The 21,700-nt window shown below is 43.7% G+C and overlaps 1 protein-coding gene across 2 annotated transcripts in view; it reads right to left on the bottom strand.

Moving 5' to 3' along the window:
• Window positions 1–16,296, bottom strand: part of PPIL1 (peptidylprolyl isomerase (cyclophilin)-like 1) — a 20,814-nt gene extending 4,518 nt beyond the window's left edge. The window contains exons 1-2 of one of the 2 annotated variants that reach the window (XM_011945318.1): window positions 15,986–16,296; window positions 12,962–13,116 (exon numbers count right to left, since the gene is read on the bottom strand). In XM_011945318.1, coding sequence (XP_011800708.1) covers window positions 12,962–13,116; window positions 15,986–16,041 — 211 coding nt within the window. In that variant the 5' untranslated portion in view covers window positions 16,042–16,296. Of the gene's footprint in view, window positions 1–12,961; window positions 13,625–15,985 lie in introns of those variants that run through there. The other variant, XM_011945317.1, reaches the window with a different exon arrangement.
• Window positions 16,297–21,700: the final 5,404 nt, after the last annotated feature.

Genomic DNA, 21,700 nt, shown 5'->3' with positions numbered 1-21,700 from the left:
CTTGGGAGGCTGAGGCAGGAGAATCACTTGAACCCGGGAGGTGGAGGTTGCACTGAGCTGAGATCGCGCCATTCCACTCTAGCCTAGGTGACAGAGTGAGACTCTGTCTCAAAAAAATAAAAAAAAGAGTCACAGATGAAGTGGGAATCAGAGGAGACAGGAGGAAAGAGCATGGAGACCCCCTTTACTCAACAGGCAGAGTTTTCATAATATCTTACTCATAATATGTTATCTTTTCATAACCCAATTCAACTCAGTAGGGTTTGCAGCAAAATGTCAGAAAGACAAATCATTCCAATTCAAACATTCCTCTGGGCACGTGGAATAGGTGAGAGGTGGCAGAGGTACAGAGAATGATTAAAGAGCTCTCCAGGGCAGAGCATGCTACGCAGATGTCAATTATCAGTTAGAAAGTTAACAATTTGGAAGCTTTGCAGGTTCTGTGCCTGGTCTAGCACAGACACAATGAAGATAGGCACAGACCTGTTTTCTACTGTGTGTGTGTGTGTGTTTGAGATGGAATCTCGCTCTGTCACCAGGCTGGAGTGCAGTGTTGTGATATCGGCTCACTGCAACTTCCGCCTCCTGGGTTCAAGTGATTCTCCTGCCTCAGCCTCCTGAGTAGCTGGGACTACAGGCGTGCACCACCACACCCAGCTAATTTTTGTATTTTTAGTAGAGATGGGGTTTCACCATGTTAGCCAGGATGGTCTCCATCTCTTGACCTCATGATCTGCCAGCCTCGGCCTCTCAAAGTACTGAGATTACAGGCGTGAGCCACCGCGCCTGGCCAAGACCTGTTTTCTAACCTTTGATTACAGGTTAGAAAAGAACGTTCAAGATTCTTTTCTGGCCAGGTGCAAGTGGCTCACACCTGTAATCCCAACACTTTGGGAGGCTGAAGGGGGCAGATCTCTTGAGCCCAGGAGTTGAGACCAGTCTAGGCAACATGGTGAAACCTGTCTCTACAAAAATTAGCCGGGCATGGTGGTGCGTGCCTGTAGTCCCAGCTACAGCTACTCAGGAGGATGAGGTAGGAGGATCACTCAAGCCCAGGAGATTGAGGCTACAGTGAGCTGTGATTGCGCCATTGCACTCCCGTCTGTCTCCAAAAAAAAAGAGAGATTCTTTTCCTCTTCTGACCTCTGTCCTCTCTTGGGATCATTTATTCAATGTATTTATTTCAGACACACAAACATACAAAGAATAATATGACCAACATCTATGACCACCTCTGCCCCCAAGAAATAAAGTATTGCAAATCCAGCTAAGACCCCATGCACACACCCCACTGCAGCTCTCCCCAGCACTCATTTTCCTAAGAGCTAACAGCTGATTCAAAGAATCACATTTTCCTCTCAGCTAACCACTAGTCTGACAAGAATTTGGTATTTCCATGCATTTTCTTCCTTACTACACATATATGTATCCCTAAAAAAAAAAAAGTATTGCTGTTTTGCATGTTTTTAGGTTTACATAAGTGGTATTACACTTTATATATTCTTCTGCAAATAGCTTTTTGCTCACCACTGTTTGAGAGACTCACCTACTTTGCTCCAGGCGGATCTCTGTAGTGTTCGCCTCACTGCATGACCATAATGCTCTGTCTTATCTTTTCTGGTGTTGATACCGAGGATCTTTCCAATGTTTTGGCTATTATCGACCATGCTATAAAAACTAGTCTTATACTGTCTCTGAAACACAAGTGCAAGAGCTCTCGGGGGCCAATACCTCACAGGGGATACATAGGGTCATAGTTTGAGTATTTCATCATTGCTAGATTTTTCTAAATGCCTTATTGAAAAGGATGAACCAATGTGCACCCCTCCCCGCAGCACTCTCACTCTTACTGCTCTAGGTCCTTCTGTCAGTCTGAGAAGTGCGAGACCTCTTGTGGTGTTTTAAGCTGCATTTCTCTGAAGTTTTGCATAATTTCATGTTCACTGGCTTACTTCGCTTGTCCCCTCTGTGAACTGCCACTCAGTGGTATGACATTTTGGAACTGATACATACAGTCATCCCTTGGTATACTCAGGGCATTGGTTCCAGGATCCCTGTGACACCAAAATCCTTGCATGCTCAAGTCCCGCTGCGGACCCTGCGAAACCTGTATGGACCCCCATGGCTCAAACCCAAGTTGGTCAAGGCTCAATTGTATATTATGGACAGTAATCCTCTGTCAGTGAATGTTTTGCAAATACCTTCTCCCAGTTAACTTTTTTCATTCTTTTAATGGGACCTTCCAGTGCACAGAACCTTTGCAGTTAAAATTCCTTAACTTCTTTATGATCTGTGTGTGTGTGTGTTTTTTTTCTTTTCCTTTTTTTTTTTTTAGACAGACTTTTGCTCTTGCGGCCCAGGCTGGAGTCCAATGGCGCCATCTTGGCTCACCACAACCTCTGCCTCCCAGGTTCAAGAGATTCTCCTGCCTCGGCCTCCCGAGTAGCTGGTATTACAGGCACTCGCCACCATGCCTGGCTCATTTTGTATTTTTAGTAGAGATGGGGTTTCACCATGTTGAGGTCAGGCTGGTCTCAAACTCCTGACCTCAGGTCCGCCAGCCTCGGCCTCCCAAAGTGCTGGGATTACAGGCGTGAGCCACCGTGCCTGGCCTGTGTTGTTTCTTAAAAACAAAATGCAAAAAAACCCTTTTCTTATCCCCATGACTCCTGTGATGTCCCTTCCTCCTCCTCTTAGTCACTGTGGAAACCTGTCAAAATGATGTCTAAGGCATGGGACATGATGCAGTGTCTTACACCAAGATGACCATACTTGGTGCTACTTGTCCCGGCCTCTCCCACGCCACAGTTGATGGGATAATAGATTAATATCCAGTCCCACAGATGGGCAGTGGCCTATAAGGAGATCCAGTGGGTCACTTGACACCAGAGGGTAACTGACCAATCAAAGCCTCTCTTCCGGCAAGAAAGCCTCTAACAGACACTGTCCGTCAGCAGTCTCCTGAGCATCCCCAACCTCCTCCTCCACAGCCTGCCTCAACCTCAGAGAAAAAAAGGCAGGTGCTGACAAGTCCATTTTGCAGACAGGCATGGCCAGATGACCCAGTTCAGACTTACCAATATAAACAGAAGTCGCTGAGTCAAGCTTCTGAGAAAGCTATAGCTTTCCTGATAAAAACAGACAAACACACTCTTTTGTCTTTCATCTACAGCTCTTTCCCCATCTTCCTTCTTTGAAAGTAGGGTGATGCCAGAACAGCAGCAGTCATCTTGCAACCATAAAACTAACAAGTTCAAGACCAAAGGCCAACACATTACGAATGAAGTGGAAAGATATGGCAAGCCCAGATCCCTGACAACTCTTCGGGGCAGGTGAAGAGATGACAATAACTGCTCACTTCCAGACGTTCTGTTGTGTAAGAAAAAACAGCCCGTGGGATTAGGTTTTCTGTTACTTGTAGCCAAAAGCACTGCTACTTGACACAATCACTTTGTTAATATACCAGACTGGAACGATGCCCCAGTCCTCCAAGGGGCTTTGTGGTTCTAAAGATGCGGTCTTCCCTTTCTCACTTGCCTTTGGGGTCAGAGAGATCTGGATTCCAGTTCTGCCTCCAGCAATTACTGTTTAACCTTAACCAAGACACTCGACACTCTTCTCCAAGCTGTTCCCCGTCTGCAAAATGGGAGTAGCAGTAACACTTATGTCTCACAGGCTTGTTATGAGAAGTAAATGAGACAGCATAGGGAAGCCATCTAATGTATAACATGAGGCAAACACACAGCAGTGTCAGTGATAAAGAGCCCCTTTAACTGAGGTAACCCAAGCATGGTCTCTGAGAAGCAGCTGCTGGTCATGATTCAAAATGCCACCTCAGGAGGCAGCCTGCCTGGGTTTATTCAGTTCCTCTGTTCTCAAATTTCCACCACTCCCTCGCTGCTTCTCACTCTTTGAGAATCTTACTTCCTTTTTTTTTTTTTTTTTTTTGAGACGGAGTCTCGCTCTGCCGCCCAGGCTGAAGTGCAGTTGCCGGATCTCAGCTCACTGCAAGCTCCGCCTCCCGGGTTTACGCCATTCTCCTGCCTCAGCCTCCCGAGTAGCTGGGACTACAGGTGCCCGCCACCTCGCCCGGCTAGTTTTTTGTATTTTTTAGTAGAGACGGGGTTTCACCGTGTTAGCCAGGATGGTCTCGATCTCCTGACCTCGTGATCTGCCCATCTCAGCCTCCCAAAGTGCTGGGATTATAGGCCTGAGCCACCGCGCCCGGCCTAAGAACCTTACTTCTTATTTCACTGAGAAGAAGGAATTTTCAGAAGAGAACTTTCACGTGCTCTCACCACCAAAGCCCCTTCCCTTCCTGCACCTCTACCCACCTCCCTTCCCTAAAAGACTGTGTGAATAAACTGTCCATGACTATCCCACCACCAAGTACCCAATCCTGCTCACCTTTAAAGAACTCAGCAACTACAACCTCCCCCTCTAGTAGACCAATTTTTCTCTTTCTAATGGATCATTCCTGTCAGCATTTAAACATGTTACTGATATTTCCTATTTTAAAAAACAAAACTCTATTTCCAAGTATCCTATTTCTCTACATCCCTTCACAGAAAAACTCCTTGAAAAAGCTGTCAACGGCCGGGTATGGTGGCTCAAGCCTGTAATCCCAGCACTTTGGGAGGCCGAGACGGGCGGATCACGAAATCAGGAGATCGAGACCATCCTGGCTAACACGGTGAAACCCCGTCTCTACTAAAAAATACAAAAATCTAGCCGGGCGAGGTGGCGGGCGCCTGTAGTCCCAGCTACTCGGGAGGCTGAGGCAGGAGAATGGTGTGAACCCGGGAGGAAGAGCTTGCAGTGAGCTGAGATCCGGCAACTGCACTCCAGCCTGGGTGACAGAGCGAGACTGAGTCTCAAAAAAAAAAAAAAGAAAAAGCTGTCAACACTCACTGTCTCCACTTCTCCCCATTCTTGCTGGAACATGCTCCATTCAGACTTTTGCCCCTCACTGCTCCACTGAAACTGCTCTTGTCAAGGTCGCCAGTGACCTCCACGTGGCTATACCCAATGGTCAATCCTCAGTGCTCACTTTACTTGATCCACACTCGATGTCACCCTTCTGCTTGAGCTGCTGTCTTCCCTTGGCTTCCACGGCTCCACATTCTCCTGGTGTTCCTAGCTGCTCACTGGCAGCTGCTCCTCCTGCACTCCTCTGCTTTCACAGGTGTTACTCAGGCCTGCGCTGCTGTGTGAAGACCTTCCCTTCCAACCCTGGCTCCCCGCCCCTTTATCTTTCACAGGTGTTAGCCCAGTAAACTTCTATCTTGGTGTCTGCTTCCCAGAGGACCAGAACTAACACAGCTGCTATCACCCTAGTTCAAACGACAACCATCTCCAGCTTGAATAAGAATAAAATCTTCCCACTGGTCTCCTTGCTTCCAGCCTTGCCTCCCTCTTTCCCCACCCTCTATTCTTCACAAGGTAGCCAGAGGGATCCTTTCCAAACAAGCCTAATCGCAGCACTCCCCTGCTTGAAACCCTCCATCAACACTGCAACACTCTTAGAACAAAATCCACAATCCTCACCACAGCTTACAAGACCCCCCACAATCGGGCACTCTGCTACTCTCTGAGCTCCCTCCCGCCACTCTGTCAGGTGTTCCAGCTATACTAGCCCCTCTGCCGTTTCCTGCCAGGCACACTCTGGTCTAAGGCCTCCAGTTGCTGTTCTTTTCAGAGTGCCCTTGGCCTGGACAGTCTCATGGATCACCACTTCATTTCATTCAAAACTATATTCAAATGCTCTCTATTTGTCAGAGAGGTTTCCCTAACCACACTCTCCAAACCAGCCCCTCCCTCACCCTCTAGCCTAGCAGTTCTCAACGGTGAGTGATTTTGACCCGTGGCGACAGTGGGCAATGTCTGGAGACAATTTTGGTTGTCACACTGAGTGGTTCTATCAGTATTGAGTAGGTAGAAGCCAGCATGAAGCTAACCATCCTTCAATGCACAGGACTGCACCCCCTCCAACAAAGAATCATCCAGCTCTAAATGTCAATAGTGCCTAGGTTGAGAAATCCTGTTCCATCCCAGCAGTACATTATTTTTTCCATATCATCTGCCATCCCTGATAGTTTATTATGTACTTTTTCATTCTCCATCTCTCACCAGAATGAGAGTTCCGCAAGGGCTTTCTTATTCACTGTTATATCCCCAGCTTTTAGAAGAGTGCCTGGCCTACAGAAGGAGTCTAATAGGTATTTGCTAAATGAATTAACAATCAAAATAAATAAAAGTCACATTTGTTTGAGCTCCCACTTTGTGTCAAGCCCATGCTAACCACTGTACCAACATCAGCTCATTTACTACTCACAACCAGCCTAGGAGGTGCGTGTAACCACACTCCAGACAGGTGAGCTGGCTCAGCAGGGCAACGCAACTCCTCTACATTTAGTAAGTGTTCATGTGAAGCACAAGGTAAGCCCAAGCTCCACAGTCCTGCTCTCCACCCTGCACCACACTGGCTTGCCATAGTCCACAGCTGGACGAAATTTCCTCAGATATGTCTTATCCCAGCTGGGCTCAAGAGTCCCAAATGGTCCCTGAGTCATGCTCAATCAAATCTGAGCTCCTCTGTCTAGGAGTCTCCATTAACTGGCCCCCTAACTGCTCTTTACTGTCCCCTAAATAGGCAGTTCGGAGATGTATAAATTTGGTAGGGGCCTTAGAATCACATTTGATGCATTTGTTCTGGGTATGGAGAGGTGGCTGGGTGATGTCACAAGAGCCAGTCTGGAGTGGAAGATGTGACTCCTGGGGTGGCGGGCTCCCTCCCTACCCCTGCCTCTGTCACTCCTGCCCTGTACCTACTCTTCTTCCTAAATCCAAAATGCCCTTCCCTCTACTTCCCAAGACCCATCTCGCATATGCCTCCTTCCCATCCTAATCTCACTCCGTTGTACTTTTCCCCTTATGATGAATTACTCCAACCTATATTATACATATAATCCACATCATACTATCATACATTTGCATATTTATATTACCCCATTCTAGTTGTTTCTTATAATGAATAGTTTGTTTCCTGGCAGGGCAGGGAACTGCAAGGAAAAAGAAAATGCCTTGGGGCTTTTAATGCTTAAGTGCTTCTCATAGGCCTTAGAAAAGCACAGGATACCCAGCAGACTCTTGGCAAATACTCATCAAATGAATAAAAGTAACAGAGCTTGCTGTTCAACACGTTAAATTTCAGGTGTTCCTGGGGCTACTAAGAGGAGAGATGAAATCAAAGTGAGAGTGACGCATGGGATAATCAGCATATAATTAATCACAGCAGCTGGTGAGCACTGTGAGGCCAAGTGCAGAGCAGGAAGAGCTAAAGGAAGAGCTTGCCAGGATGTTATGTCTTATAGAGAGGAGAGAAAGGTTAGTAGAAACAGATAAAAGACACTCAGAGGGCTAAGGAAAGAGCCCCTATAGTTATTATAATATGGGAAAGTTGAAGGTAGAAAAATGGTTTAAAATGAAATGAAGCAGGAAGTCAAAGGGTATTTGAACTGACAAAGCATCTGGCAAAGATGTATTATAAGAAAGCATGTGGAAAGAATGGTTCCACAGTAGTCAGACTGAGGAATGGAAGTGGTACATCAACTTGCTGAAGAGCCCAGGATGTCATTTGCTGCCCATCTGAGATGTTTAGCAAAAAACGCGTCACCTAATCAGCTAGAAAATATGAACTAGTGACCCAGGAGAGCCTAACTCCTGTTTGCCTTCCACCACAGACTTGCCAGTGGGCTGCTCAATCATTCATTATACTTGAGGCTGGGTGCAGTTATTTGAAGATCTTTTGAGTGATTCAATTTCATTAAAATTACACCATGGAAATGTGACATTATGAAGGATCATGAACCAACTACACAAATATAGAAAAGCTCTGGCATGAGCAACTCACACCTGAGTCACTTCCAATACTTGTACCCTAATCATGGACTCTCGGTTCACTGGTATTAAGAATTAAAATTTATTTCATAACAACATGACGGGGAGAGAGGAAGAAGACAGGAAAGTACATCGACGTATCAATGGAACCCTTTCAGACAAAGAAAGTAGAATGAAGCAGGACTAGACTCTGCCTCCCTGTTGTGCTGAACCCCTATCGACTCCAATGGGGATGGCACCAGGTTCAATAGGCCGAAGAGACCTAATGCCAGCAAATGAGACATGGGGTTTTATTGGGGACTTACATACAGGGTAGAGAGTCCAGTGGTGGCGGGCTGGACAGGAGAACCACAATGGCTTGCAAAAAGCATGCAGTTTACATAGCATTTCCACTTAGCATCTTCTCCCTAACAATCTCCACCTGGCAAACTTCACTCAACCCAAAACTCGGGGCCTCAACCTGTGTGCGGCCCATATTTCAAAGGATGAGCCAGGGGCTCAGATGTCCCTTTATAGACAAGGAAGGAACCTCCAGGTTGGCTACTCCTGGATTCCCTAGCTCAGAACACACATTCAGATGTGTCTGCCATACAGGGTCATTCTAAGGGTATGCTTCAGTTACTGCTATCAGGCACGTTTAACACATGCTCCCAACACCTAATAAAGTGAAGACACAAAAATTAAAAATTAAAAAGCCAAAAGTTCACCAGCATTAACCAAATAAGGGAAACAAACATGCTAAAACTGTAAAAAGAGTCAGCCAAGAGGAAAAAATAGAAAATTCTTCCACCTGTATTCCCTGAAACTAGTAACCAGAAAAGAAATGTCACGCTGAGATTCTCATAAATACCCTCCAATTGTGAGAAGCCAACAGGGGAGTGGGTGAGCAGCTCTGAAAAAGTTAAGGAAAGCCCTTGAGGGCAGAAGCCCATGCATATCACAGATGCTCGGGAGTGGCAGGGCAGGCAAGCAGGGCTGGCCACCTTCCAGGGTGCTGGGTCATCCTTGAGGACTACCCAGATCCTGGAGTGGTGACAGAGGGACACCACTGGCTGGTGGAGTGGGCTCTGGGACAAGATTTTAATGGAGTCTGGAAAGACAGAACAGAGGCTAGCCCTCCCACAAGGGGCTCATTCAGCATGAGCTGAGCTCCGGTTCTCTCCCACACCTCTTCAGGGTAGAACAGAATAGAGAGAAAGCAACCTAACATTTGAAGTGGGGAAGACAACCAGTTCCACATAAGTAGGGAGAATGACAAGGAGACTCCACTTACACTGTATCTGAGCAAGTAAAAGGTGGGGATAATGTAGGTGCTGACATCAAGCATGGATAAGATGAAAACAAATGGCATGGAAACTAGGCAAACATACCACAACCAACAGAAGGACAGAAAGAAGGAGGGGAGGAAGGAAAAGAAAACCCAGGAACTCAGCCTGGGAGAAAGTGGCTTCTCCATGGCTATCTCAATCAAGCTATGGATGATTCAAGAGAAGTAAAAATCTAATATAACAAAAGCTCAAAGACAAGATAATATACCACAGAATAAGATGAAAAGATTGCAGAGCGAAGGAAACAAATTTAGATCCAAATGGCACCAGTAATGAGCTAATAGATAAACTAGAGCAGTAAAGAACAAAATAGACATGACTGAAAATTGAGTAAGGCATAGAGTAAAGGTCTGAGATTATTTTAGTGAATACAGGAAAAAAAGAAAAAAAAATCCTATCACACAATCAAAAGAAATGTGATAAATACGGAAGGCAAAGGTGATGAAACAAATAACTAATTTCCTGAAATAGAAAATCCAGTAAGTATAACAGAGTAAATATTCAGAAATAGAAATCAAAAAATTACCCCTGATTTGAAGGAAGGAGTAAATCTGGCCTCAGTATTCTCCAAAACCATATTCAAAAACCAGAAGGCAGTCAGGCATGATGGCTCATGCCTATAATCCCAACACTCTGGGTGGCCGAAGCAGGAGGGACACTTAGGCCCAGGAGTTTGAGACCAGCCTCAGCAACACAGTGAGACCTCAACTCTATAAAAAATTTAAAAATTAGCAAGGCATGGTGGTGAATGCCTGTAGTCCTAGCTACCTGGGAGGCTGATGTGGGAGAAATGCTTGATCCCAGGGGATGGAGATTACAGTGAGCCATGATTATACCACCGTACTCGAGCCCGGGCCTGGGTGACAGAGCAAAACCCTGTCTCCAAAAAAACCAAACAACAACAAAAACAAACAACAATAAAAAACCAAACCAGAAGGCAATTGATCAGAAATGTCTAAAAAGATCTCAGTATACCCAGTTATGGTCTTTTTTTCTTCCTTTTAAACACTTTTATTTTAATTAATTTATGTATTTAGAGATAGGGTCTCACTTTGTCACTCAGGCTGGAGTGCAGTGGCCACAGTCATGGCTCACTGCAATCTCAACCTCCCAGGTTCAAGTGATCCTCCCACCTCAGTCTTCCAAGTAGCTAGGATTACAGGCATATGCCACTATGCCTGGCTAATTTTTTGTTTTTTGTAGAGATGGGGTCTCACTATGTTGCCCAAGCTGGTCTTGAACTCCTGAACTCAAGTGATCCTCCCACCGCAGCCTCCAAAGTGCTGGGATTACAGGTGTGAGCCACCATACCTGGCCTAAAAAATTTATTTTAAAAAAGGAATTTATCTCTTACAGTTGTGGAGGCTGAGAAGTCCAAGGTCAAGGGGCCACATGTGGTGAGAGCCTTCTTGCTGGTGGGGACTCTGTGAGGTCCCAAGGCGGCACAGTGTATCGCACAGTGAGGGGGCTGAGCATGCCAGCATGATATCTCTTTTCAAGTATAAAGGTAACAGGCAGAAATTCTCAAACATAAATGAGCTTAAAAATACAACACATTCCAGCTCTAATAATAAAAAACCACTGGACAATTGTGATCCTTGAGCATTCTGAAACAAAACACAAAAAACCACTAAACAAGAAATCCTGCCCTCCAGCACTTGCGAAGGTGAAAGCGAAGTAAGTTGTGAACATGAAATACACTGAAATGTAGGACCCACACTGTAGCTGAAGGAATGATGAGTGCAGAACAGATAATAATAAGACTAACAACAAAAATTAAGGTCGAGGAAAGATAAGAATGGGTAGAAATTTAAGTACTAATTGCCTCATCTTTCATTGTAGGAAGTCAAACATTCTGTTCTATATATATGAAATTAAATGTAGTATGTTCTGCTTTAAAAACAATAGCATATATAATATATCCTATTTTTTGAAACTATTTCCATTTATCTTGTTATCCTTTAAACCAGACATCTGAAAAGAAAGACGTCTAGAATGATGGGCACCAAAAGTTAACACTGTTCCTTTCTGAAAGGTGGGATATTGAGGGATTAGTTAATGATGGTTAGAAATCTTTAGGAGCTATGCTTATGAATGATTTTTCCCCTTTTCTCTGCTTTCTTATATATTCTGTATTTTGAAGTGCATCCATATACATTAAAAAAAAAAAAACCTGAATGCTTCTGGACATAGTTTAGATAAATCATGAGACAATTGAGAATGACAAAAAAGAACAAGACTGAGAAAAGACTCTGCTACAGAGAAAACCAAACTTGTTTAAAGGCAAACGAGCAAATATTAGCAGAGAAAAAGCAAACTGAGAAGCAAGGGCCCTTGAAATGAGTAAGTGTTCCACCAGTTCACTAATAAACCCCACCTAAATGCCAGTAACTCCCAAATTAATACCTCCATACCACGTCTTTCCCTGAACCCCATATTCCTATCCAACTACTTACTCACGAGCATAGTTGGCCCTCCCTACGTGTGGATTCTACATTCATGGATTCAACTAACCACGACTGAAAATATCAAGCATCTGTACTGAACATGTATAGAACTATTTTTCTTGTCATTACTCCCCAAACAACACAGTACAACAACTATTTACATAGTGGTCACATCTTGCCCCTACATCTATTCTCTAAACAGCAGCTAGAGTGATCCTTTATTTATTTATTTATTTAAGAGGGAGTCTTGATCTGTCACCCAGGCTGGACTGCAGTGGTACGATCTTTGCTCACTGCAACCTCCATCTCCTGGGTTCAAGCAATTCTCCTGCCTCAGCCTCCCGAGTAGCTGAGATTATAGGTGCCCACCACCCTGCCTGGCTAATTTTTGTGTTTTAGTAAACACAGCATTTCACCATGTTGGTCAGGCTGGTCTTGAACTCCTGACCTCAAATGATGCAACCGCCTCGGGCTCCCAAAGAGCTGGGATTACAGGAGTGAGTCACTGTGCCCAGCCTAGAGTGATCCTTTTAAAGCATACATCAGATCACAGCATTCCTTTGCTCAAACCTCTCCAAAGGCTCACATCTTACTCAGAGTAAAACCCAGTCTCTACCATGCCCTATAAGGTATCATACCTTATGATTTCCAGCACAGGTTCCTGCCTCAGGGCCTCTGTGTTTACTCTTCCCTCCATCCAAAATGTTCTCCCCCGAGTTACAAGGTTCACTTTCTTACTTCTTTCAGATCTCTTCTCCAATAATGTCAGAGACGAGTTCCTTGACTTTTCTACTAAAATTCCATCCCCACACCCTTTTCCTGCTTTATAGAGGGCAAGAATTCTGTCTCTTTCTTTATAGGTATCTCCCTAGAGCTTAAAAAAGTATCTGACACAAAACAGACACCCATTTGTTAAATGAATGAATCGATAAAAGAATCCAGGATTTTATTATTCTCAAAATATTATAAAGTCTTTCCTTTTTATTATCAGACTACTTGCATCACTATAATTCAGACAAATATTATTTGTTCTTAGTAAGCAGTACATGTAAGTTACGAAAAACTCTACCAAGCCTAGGAATAAAGGTCAATTCCACACATGTGTGTTTGATGAAGGAAGGAGTTGTCACCAGAATCAACCAACACAGACCTTAGTAAGTGGAAAAGAGAGCTCTGGCTGCCTTATCGCCTATTTATGAGAGACTTCAGAAACTAATGTTGGCTTTAGAAAAAAAAGACAAAAAGGAAAAAAAAAGAAAACATAAACTAATGTTGGCTTAACTGTACCTGTCCCTGTTGGGTCACCTCCTTGGATCATGAAGTCTTTGATAATTCTGTGGAATTTTGTGCCATTGTAGTAACCTCGACGAGCCAGTTCAGCAAAGTTCTTACAAGTCTTTGGAGCATGCTTCCAGTACAGCTCCAGCACAATGATTCCCATGCTGCAGAGGGAGAGGACAACAGCTCCAGTAAAGAACAAGGTCAGGGCAGACAGGAATATTATGGGACTGCTCCAGGACTCTTGATTTTCAAGCTTGTAAGTCATGAAATTGTGATAACCCCTGGATTTCATGCTCAGCAAAGGAAAACACCACAATGCAAGTAATATAAACACCAATTATCTTTTTTGAGTAAAACATGCAGGTGTTCTGGGTACTTCTTTTCAGCAAAATTACAAGCATGGAGCACTCAAAATTCTGATACTCTCTCTCTATATATATATCTGATTATCTGAAACCATATAACCAACCCCTAAATTAGGAAAAAAATTATTACACTTAATTTTTAATTTTTTTAAAAAGAGACATTAAAATATCAGGAGTTCATATTTATTTAGAAGTTTCTGGGTGGGGGTAAGGACTGGGTAGGTGGAAAATAGGAAGATGTTTAATGAATACCTTTTAAAAACTTTTATATTTTTGATCCAAGTAAATATATTACCTATTCAAAAAATTTTAATAGAAGGTACAGTTTGTGTTTGGGAGGGAGTATAACAAAGGCAAAACCTGATAACTTTGAATCTTTGCACCTACCCAATAGGATGAGTACTTTTCCTCCCCAGTACTACTAAAAGATAAGGAAGAGGCAAGAGAAAGGACAGGTGCCTTCCCCTCTACTCCAACACACACCTAGACTTTAAGCTCCAAGGATGTGACAATTTTTTTTTTTTTTTTTTTTTTTTTGAGAAAGGGTCTCCTCTGTCACCCAGGTTACAGTGCAGTGGCACAATCTCAGCTAATCGCAACCTCTGCCTCCCGGGCTCAAGTGATCCCCTCACCTCAGCCTCCTGAGTAGCTGGGACTACAGGCACACATCACCAAGCTCAGCTAATTTTTTGTATTTTTTTGTAGAGATGGAGTTTTGCCATGTTGCCCGGGCTTGTCTTGAACTCCTGGGCTCAAGCAATCTACCTGCCTTGGCCTCCCAAAGTGCTGGATTATAGATGTGAGCTATGGCACCAGGCCAGAGGTGAGAATTGAGTCAACTCTTTATAGTCTGAATGCCCGGTGCCTTGCACAGTGTAAACACTCTATCAGTATATGAGGAATGTGCTAGAAAATAGCTAACAGCCTTCCTGACTGCAATTCATCTTTCACACCGCTCCCATTCAACACAGACTAACAGTTACTCTGCGTGTGACACTATTTTAGGCACTGTTTCCCTCATGAAGCTTACATTCTGGTGGATATTTTCAACATACAGGAAGTAGCCATTTGGAAAGACAATCGGGAAGTACATATACAATTCTGAAATGTGCATACCTCAGCAATTTCAACTTCCAAGTATCCTCTAGGAAAATATACAAAACTGCCTAAGGATACAATATGTGCAAGGATGTTCATCTCAATATTTGTCATAGTCAAAAAAAAAAAAGGAAGCAACTTAAATGTCCTTGAAATAGGAAATACCTAAAATATCAACTATCCATCCTATGGGCAGCTAGCTGAATTACTGAGTGAAAGAAAACTAAGTTACAGAAAAAACATACATAGAGTATGATCATATGATCCCTTTTTTTTTGGTTAAAAAAACATAAAAGAGAAGTTTATGTGTACATAGAAAAAGGTCTGGACAATCATCCAACAAACCGTTGATAGTGTTTTCAGGAAGGAGGTGGCTTTCACTTCTTACTCTGTATGTCCACATTGCTTGGATTTAACAATTTATTTTGCAACTTTAAAAAATACCAATAGGAGAATTCAGAAACTACAGGTTGGAGCCTGAAGATGTAGAATTTTACCATATAAGAAGGTGGGCAAGATGGCCAGGGAGCATGAACAGCATGAGCAAATATAGAGAGGACTGACAGAATTCTGCTTTGGCTGAAAGCAGCAATGGGCAAGAATAGAAAGGCAGAGGACCTTAGCTGGTCCCTGGCTGCTGAAGGGGGAATGGCAGGTAGACAAGGGCCAGATGAAAAAAATCACCTTGAATGTCAGGATTAATAAGTTTTTACTTTATACTGTTATAGCAGCAAGACGTTACTAAAGGTTTTTGAGCAGGATCCCTTCCTTGTCCTATTTTGTAAAGACCACTTTGAGCTTTTTCCAAAGAGGCAATGGAATGAATAGAGCTAAAGAACTGGCAAGGTGAGACGAGCACACCAGGCTCCAAACGAGGTTCTTCCAGTTACTAGCTGTGTGGCTTTGGTCAAGGCTTTAATCTGTAAATTCTGGCGTTTCCTCCTGCTAATATTGAAAGGGAGAAAGTTAAATAATACCTTCATGATTTGGGTTGCTAAGATTAAACTAAATGAGATGACATACAGCGGGGCATGGCGCTAGCAGGCTGGTTACCACATCACTCTTTGATAGTGGGGAAAATGTGCTTCTTCCTGTATTTTATTGGAATTTGTTTCTACAACTGTACTACTTATCACGTAATGTTTACATGTCTGTCTCTTTCATTATACCATAAGCTCCTAAAGGCAGGGCTGTGTGTGTTTTATCTACCGCTATATCCTCAGAATTCATATCCTATGTGCCTGGCTTGCGGACTCATTACACGCTTGTTGAATGAATGAATGAATGAATGAATGAATGAATGAATGAATGAATGAATGAATGAGTGGACTGGAAGAAGGAGGACAATCAGGCAGCTGTTGCTGAGACCTCAGCACAAGACCGCGCGGAACTAGGACGCGGGCGATGGCGGTCCCCTCTCAACTCTCTGGGGGCCGTCTCGGCCGCTGCTCCACGCCCCTCCACGTGGAGGCCGGCCTCCCGGAGGAACGCGCCAGGAACGGAGACCCGTGGTGAGGCCCGGGCCCCGTGTCTCCTCTGCCAGCCCCAGAGGCCCGAACCCCCTCACCTGGTCTCCAAGTAAACGTTGGGTGGCTGCCAGGAATCTGGGGGAATTGCCGCCATAGCGAAGCCGGCGGCGGAATGCTTCTCTAGCAATTGCTACTTCCGGCGTCGATTAGCTGGGGACCCGCCGCTGCTGCACACTTCCGGTCCCCGCCGTTCAACCCTTTCGATACCAGGATTTGGGTGGCCAGGACAAGGAAGAGGACGGTCCCTTCTTCCAATGCCGGGAAGCTGAGGTGGGAGGCGAGAAGAAGCTGGGCGCGAGAACAGAGAAAAATGCAAACTTCATTCGCGGTGGTCCCCAAGTGGCGCCACTCTGGGCGATCTGATTGGTTCGTTTAGGCATGAAAGGCGGGAACAACCAGAAAAGCTAGGCTCTGGTTGGAGTTATGTCCTAACATTAAATTCGAAGAATTTCTTAGTCTCACAATTGAGCAGGGACGGGAAGGGGAGGCAGAGAATGAAAGGGAACAGTTTAGAGATGCCAGTAAAGAATTTTTGTAAGGTGCTGTACGATGTACACAGTGCTTGCACTTTCTTATCTCATCTACTCCACAAAACAATTCTGTAAGTAGATAGTATTATTCCCATTTTTCAGATCTGAAAACAGACTCGGCAGTTAAATACTTGTTTTTCCATAGGCATAAAGCAAATCTGAGCCTGCAGAATCCAAAGACAAGGAGTCTGAGGAGAAGAGAGAGGGAAGGGGCAGGAAGAAAATGGGAGATAAAGAAAGGAAGAGACAGGAGAAAGCAGGACAAAGGGATCAGAGCAAGAACAAGGCTTAACATCATTGGTTGGGATAGATGGTACCTGAAAGTTGTTAGGAGGGTTTGCGCAGGGCCCGAGGAAGAGAAGCAAATTAGAGGAGCTATAATGTTCGGAGGGAAGACAAGAGTGAAATAGAGTAACTAAACTTACGTTGTAAATGCTTTGCACACCACTTAATAATGATGGTTGAATGTTTACTATGTGCCAGGCATCAAGCTAAGCATTTTATTGCGTGTTTTCACGCTTAATCTTCAAAACCCCACAAGGTAGATATTACTATTCCCATTTTGCTTTGAGGAAGCTGAGCCTTACAGATTAAATAACTTGCTTAAAGTACTACAGCTGGTGCACTTGTGCTCTTAACGACAGTTCAACAGTTAGTAGTGTCCCTAATTGTCAACAAGGAACAAGGATGTACAAGGTTGTAAAGATAAACTAGACAGCTCCTTGAGAGAGGAGCTGGGAATCCTTCATCTTTGTGCTCTTCTGGCACAGTACTGAGCACAGGGTGCTCAGCTTTTGTTGAATGAATAATGAACGGAACACTACATTTTAAACTGATAAATGCTAAAGTATAATTTTTACACCTCCTGCAATCTGAAGTTCATGCCCACCCTGTGGCCCTTGAGCTGGATGAAAAAGTCTTAATCCTTGGTCTGTTTAGTCTGTTGTTAATTTGAGTTGCCCTTCTCTGGACTTTATGTAGTTCCTTACTGTGCCATTCCCAGGCTCCAATGTCTGAATATTGAAAAGCCACCCCCAAGATCATGATCACTTTCTTCCTAAATCTTTTACTGCAGCTCCTACCAGTCACTTGGCACTGAGGAGACAGAGATGAGTCTCACACACACAATGCCCTGCCCTAAAGAAACTCACATTCTAGGAGAGATAGGCAAATAAATACATAGCTATAGGAGCGTGGAATGAGGACTGTAATAAGAAGCACACAGTAGGTTGGGTGCAGTGGCTCACACCTGTAATCCGGCACTTTGGGAGGCCGAGGCGGGCAGATCATCTGAGGTCAGGAGTTCAAGACCACCCTGACCAACCTGGTGAAACCCTGTCTCTACTAAAAATACAAAATAAGCTGGGCATGGTGGTGCATGCCTGTAATCCCTGCTACTTGGGAGGCTGAGGCAGGAGAATCACTTGAACACAGGAGGTGGAGGCTGCAGTGAGCAGAGATTTTGCCATTGCATTCCACCCTGGACAACAAGAGTGAAACTGCATCTCAAAAAAAAAAAAGAAAAGAAACACACAGTTTTCCCTGAGCTCTGGTTACTCCAGAGTAGGTTTGGATAGTCAAAAATTTCCCCTGGAGTGATAGCCTGGGTTGAGATCCAGAAAATAAATTGGAGTTAGCCAGAAGCCATGAGGGGTCAAATCAAATCAAGAAATAAAATGTCTCCAATTCCGCAGAAGCCCCCCTACCAATCATTACCCATTCCTTCCTCCCAAAGGGTAAACCACCTCTGCCTTCTAATATCATAGATTGGTTTTCCCTGTTTTTGAATTTTATATAAATAGAGTTATAAAGTACATTTTTTTTGTGTGCCTGGCTTCCTTAACAATATGTTTGTGAGATGTATTCATGTTGTATGTATTGGCCATTTTTCATTTTTCCTTGCTGTGTAGTATTCTGTTGTACAAACGTACCACAATGTATAATGGTGCTGTGATGGATATTTGTGTATGTATCTTAGTGCACTTGTGCATGAATTTTTGGGAGTATATACCTAGAAGCAGAATTGCTGGGTCATAGGTAACATGTATAATTTAGTAGTTAACACTAGACTGTTCCAAAGTGACTGTAGCAATTTTTTTTTTTTTTTTTTTGAGAAACAGTCTCACTTTGTCACCAGGCTGGAGTGCAGTGGCACGATCTCGGCTCACTGCAACCTCCACCTCCCGGGTTCAAGCGATTCTCCTGCCTCAGCCTCCCAAGTAGCTGGGACTATAGGCACACGCCACCACATCCAGCTAATTTTTGTATTTTTACTAGAGACAGGGTTTCACCATGTTGGCCAGGATGGTCTTGATCTCTTGACCTTGTGATCTGCCCGCCTCGGCCTCCCAAAGTGCTGGGATTACAGGCATGAGCCACCACGCCCGGCCAGTGGCTGTAGCAATTTATATATGCACCAGCAGCCTGTGAGAATTGCTGTTGCTCTGCTTCTGAGCCAACTCTTAGTATTGCCAGTCTTTTTCATTAAGGAATCCTGAAGCCTCTATAACAATATCTCAGTAGTAATTTCACTAACAACTAATGACTAATGAAGTTGAATTATTTTTCCATATGTGTGCCATTTAAATATCCTTTTTGTGATATCTTTTTGTATTCAAATCTTCTACCTATTTTTCTATTTGGCTGTGTTTTCTTATTTGTAAAGTTCCTTATATATGCTGGACAGAATATAACACTGGAAAGTTTCTAATTTTAATGTTGTCCAATATATGCATTTTCTCTCTTGCAGAACATCTCAGTGTTGGACAGACATTATTGCACATCTCAATATTGTAGCTTTATAATTCTGTTTTGTTTTGAGACAGAGTCTCACTCTGTCGCCCAGGCTGGAGCGCGATCTCCACTGACTGCAAGCTCCGCCTCCCGGGTTCAAGCCATTCTCCTGCCTCAGCCTCCTGTGTAGCTGCGACTACAGGCACCTGCCACTGCGACTGGCTAATTTTTGTATATTTAGTAGAGATGGGGTTTCACCGTGTTAGCCAGGATGGTCTCGATCTCCTGACCTCGTGATCCATCCGTCTCGGCCTCCCAAAGTGCTGGGATTACAGGCGTGAGCCACGGTGCCCGGCCTTGTTTTTATCATACAGATCTGCAATGCATCTAGAACTTATTCTGGTGTATGGTATGAGGTAGGAATCAAGTTTCATTTTTTTCTATATGGATATACAATTGACCCATCACCACTGATTGAAAGCATTATCCTTTCCTCACTCCTCTGTTTCACCTCTTTGTCATAAATCAAATGTCCATATATGTGTTTTCTGGTTTTGGTCTCTCTATTCTGTTTCATTGGTTTCATACATTTACATCACTGTCACACTACCTTTGTAGCTATAGCATTAGTCTGAACCCGGTAGTATTTTGTTTGCAGATTTCTTGTAGAAAGCAGTTAAGAGCTTTGGCACTACACACAGGGCAGAATAAGGAGTCTGGGTTCAAATGCTAATCCTTCCACTCCTTATCTGTAAAATCTTGAGCAAGTTAACCTCTCCATAAACTTCAGTTTTGTTTGTATGAGGATGTTATGGGGCTATTTATGCCATAGAGTTGAAGTGGCTCCATGAATTGAAAGTGCTTAGTACGGTCTGTTACACTGTTAAAGAAAACTAAATATGGCCTGAGAAGGGCTCTGTCCTTCTATATTTGAGTCATTGTGGATGAACTGTAACCTAGCTTTATAGTCAGACAAATTTGAAAACCTAACTTAATAGTATATACCTGTAACAATAGCTGAATGTGGGCCAATCTCAGCGGCCATACTTCAACAACTCATAGACTGCTGAATGTTCAAACTGCGTTCAAATAAGGCAAACGCTGAGCTTTAACCAATCTCGCTGTTTCTGTACCTCACTTCGGATTGCTGTACCTTACTTTACCTTTTTGTCTGTAAATTTGTTCTGATCATGAGTCACCCCTGGAGTCTCTGTGAATCTGCTGTGATTCTGGGAGTTGCCCGATTTGCGAATCGTTCATTGCTCAATTAAACTCCTTTAAACTTAATTTGGCTGAAGTTTTTCTTTCATCAGATGGTGTCAGGAGTGGGATCCAAAGTGGGGCTTCTAGCGACTGCCAGGAGCACTGAGTGAACATGCAAGGTACCTGCAGGACCCACTTGTGTCCGTTGATCTCTCACAGCACCTGGGGATCACAGGTAAGCTTCCTCTCAGATCTCTCTTTCCTTTCCCTTTTTTATCTTTTCTATTACTCAGGGCAACCAGCTTGCCCAGAGACCACGTGTTGAAACCCCTAGTCAGAGACTGGATTAAAGATGATGGGGCCCATCTGAAGGCAAATATAAACCTTGCCGGTTTGATATTGGGTGCTAAGCAGAGTGGCTGATGTCTGTGTTTTATCACATGTATTTTGCTCTGGTCAGAAAAAAAAATTTTTTTCCTTTATGATGCAGCTTGGCCCCCAGTGCGATAGTGTGGCAAGTTGGGTCACTGGGGCCACTGAGGGAAAGGGAACCCAGAAGCCTGGCATGCCGACAAAAGGATAAGAATTTCTTACCAGATTTTTGGCTTTTCTCTCTCTGTGCAAATGGGAAAAACAGGAGGCACCAGAAACTCTTTTCCTGGCCCTGTTCTTCCAAGCCACTAACCAATTAAGAAACTTAAAAACTGGCAAATGAAAAATCTTACAACTACTATAGTAATCTTCTGTCTGTCTAATTACGTATGTGTTGTGTGTAAAGCTTATATAAAACAGCTCTAATTAATTGGCTTAAACAAAAAGAAGCACTTAAATATTTTGAAAGCAAAATAAAAACTGTAATGCCTTTTAGTTCATGTAACTTTAGTAACCTTTGGGAAATGAAACAGCTTTAAATATTATTGATAAAATAAAGACATTTTGTCTAAATTATGCAGGTCAGATATTACCTTTGCTATATGCTTTAAGATCATAAACTGCTTTGACTTTTGAAAATTGTTCGACTTATTTTGGAGACGTTAAATTCTAAATAAGGCCTGGGGATATATGGAATTAGCCATGCCCCCTAGCTATACAAAGAGTATAAAGAGAACAGGTTTTATGTAAGAAAGGATGTTGTATGGTAAATTCTTGTCCTAAAGTAAAATGACTAGTTGTTTAAAAAGAGGGATGTTGGGCCGGGCGCGGTGGCTCAAGCCTGTAATCCCAGCACTTTGGGAGGCCGAGACGGGTGGATCACGAGGTCAGGAGATCGAGACCATACTGGCTAAC

The sequence above is a fragment of the Colobus angolensis genome, unplaced genomic scaffold (genome assembly GCF_000951035.1).
Source record: "Colobus angolensis palliatus isolate OR3802 unplaced genomic scaffold, Cang.pa_1.0 Scaffold24, whole genome shotgun sequence".
Taxonomy (NCBI): domain Eukaryota; kingdom Metazoa; phylum Chordata; class Mammalia; order Primates; family Cercopithecidae; genus Colobus; species Colobus angolensis.
This window is presented reverse-complemented; position numbering and strand designations above follow the sequence as displayed.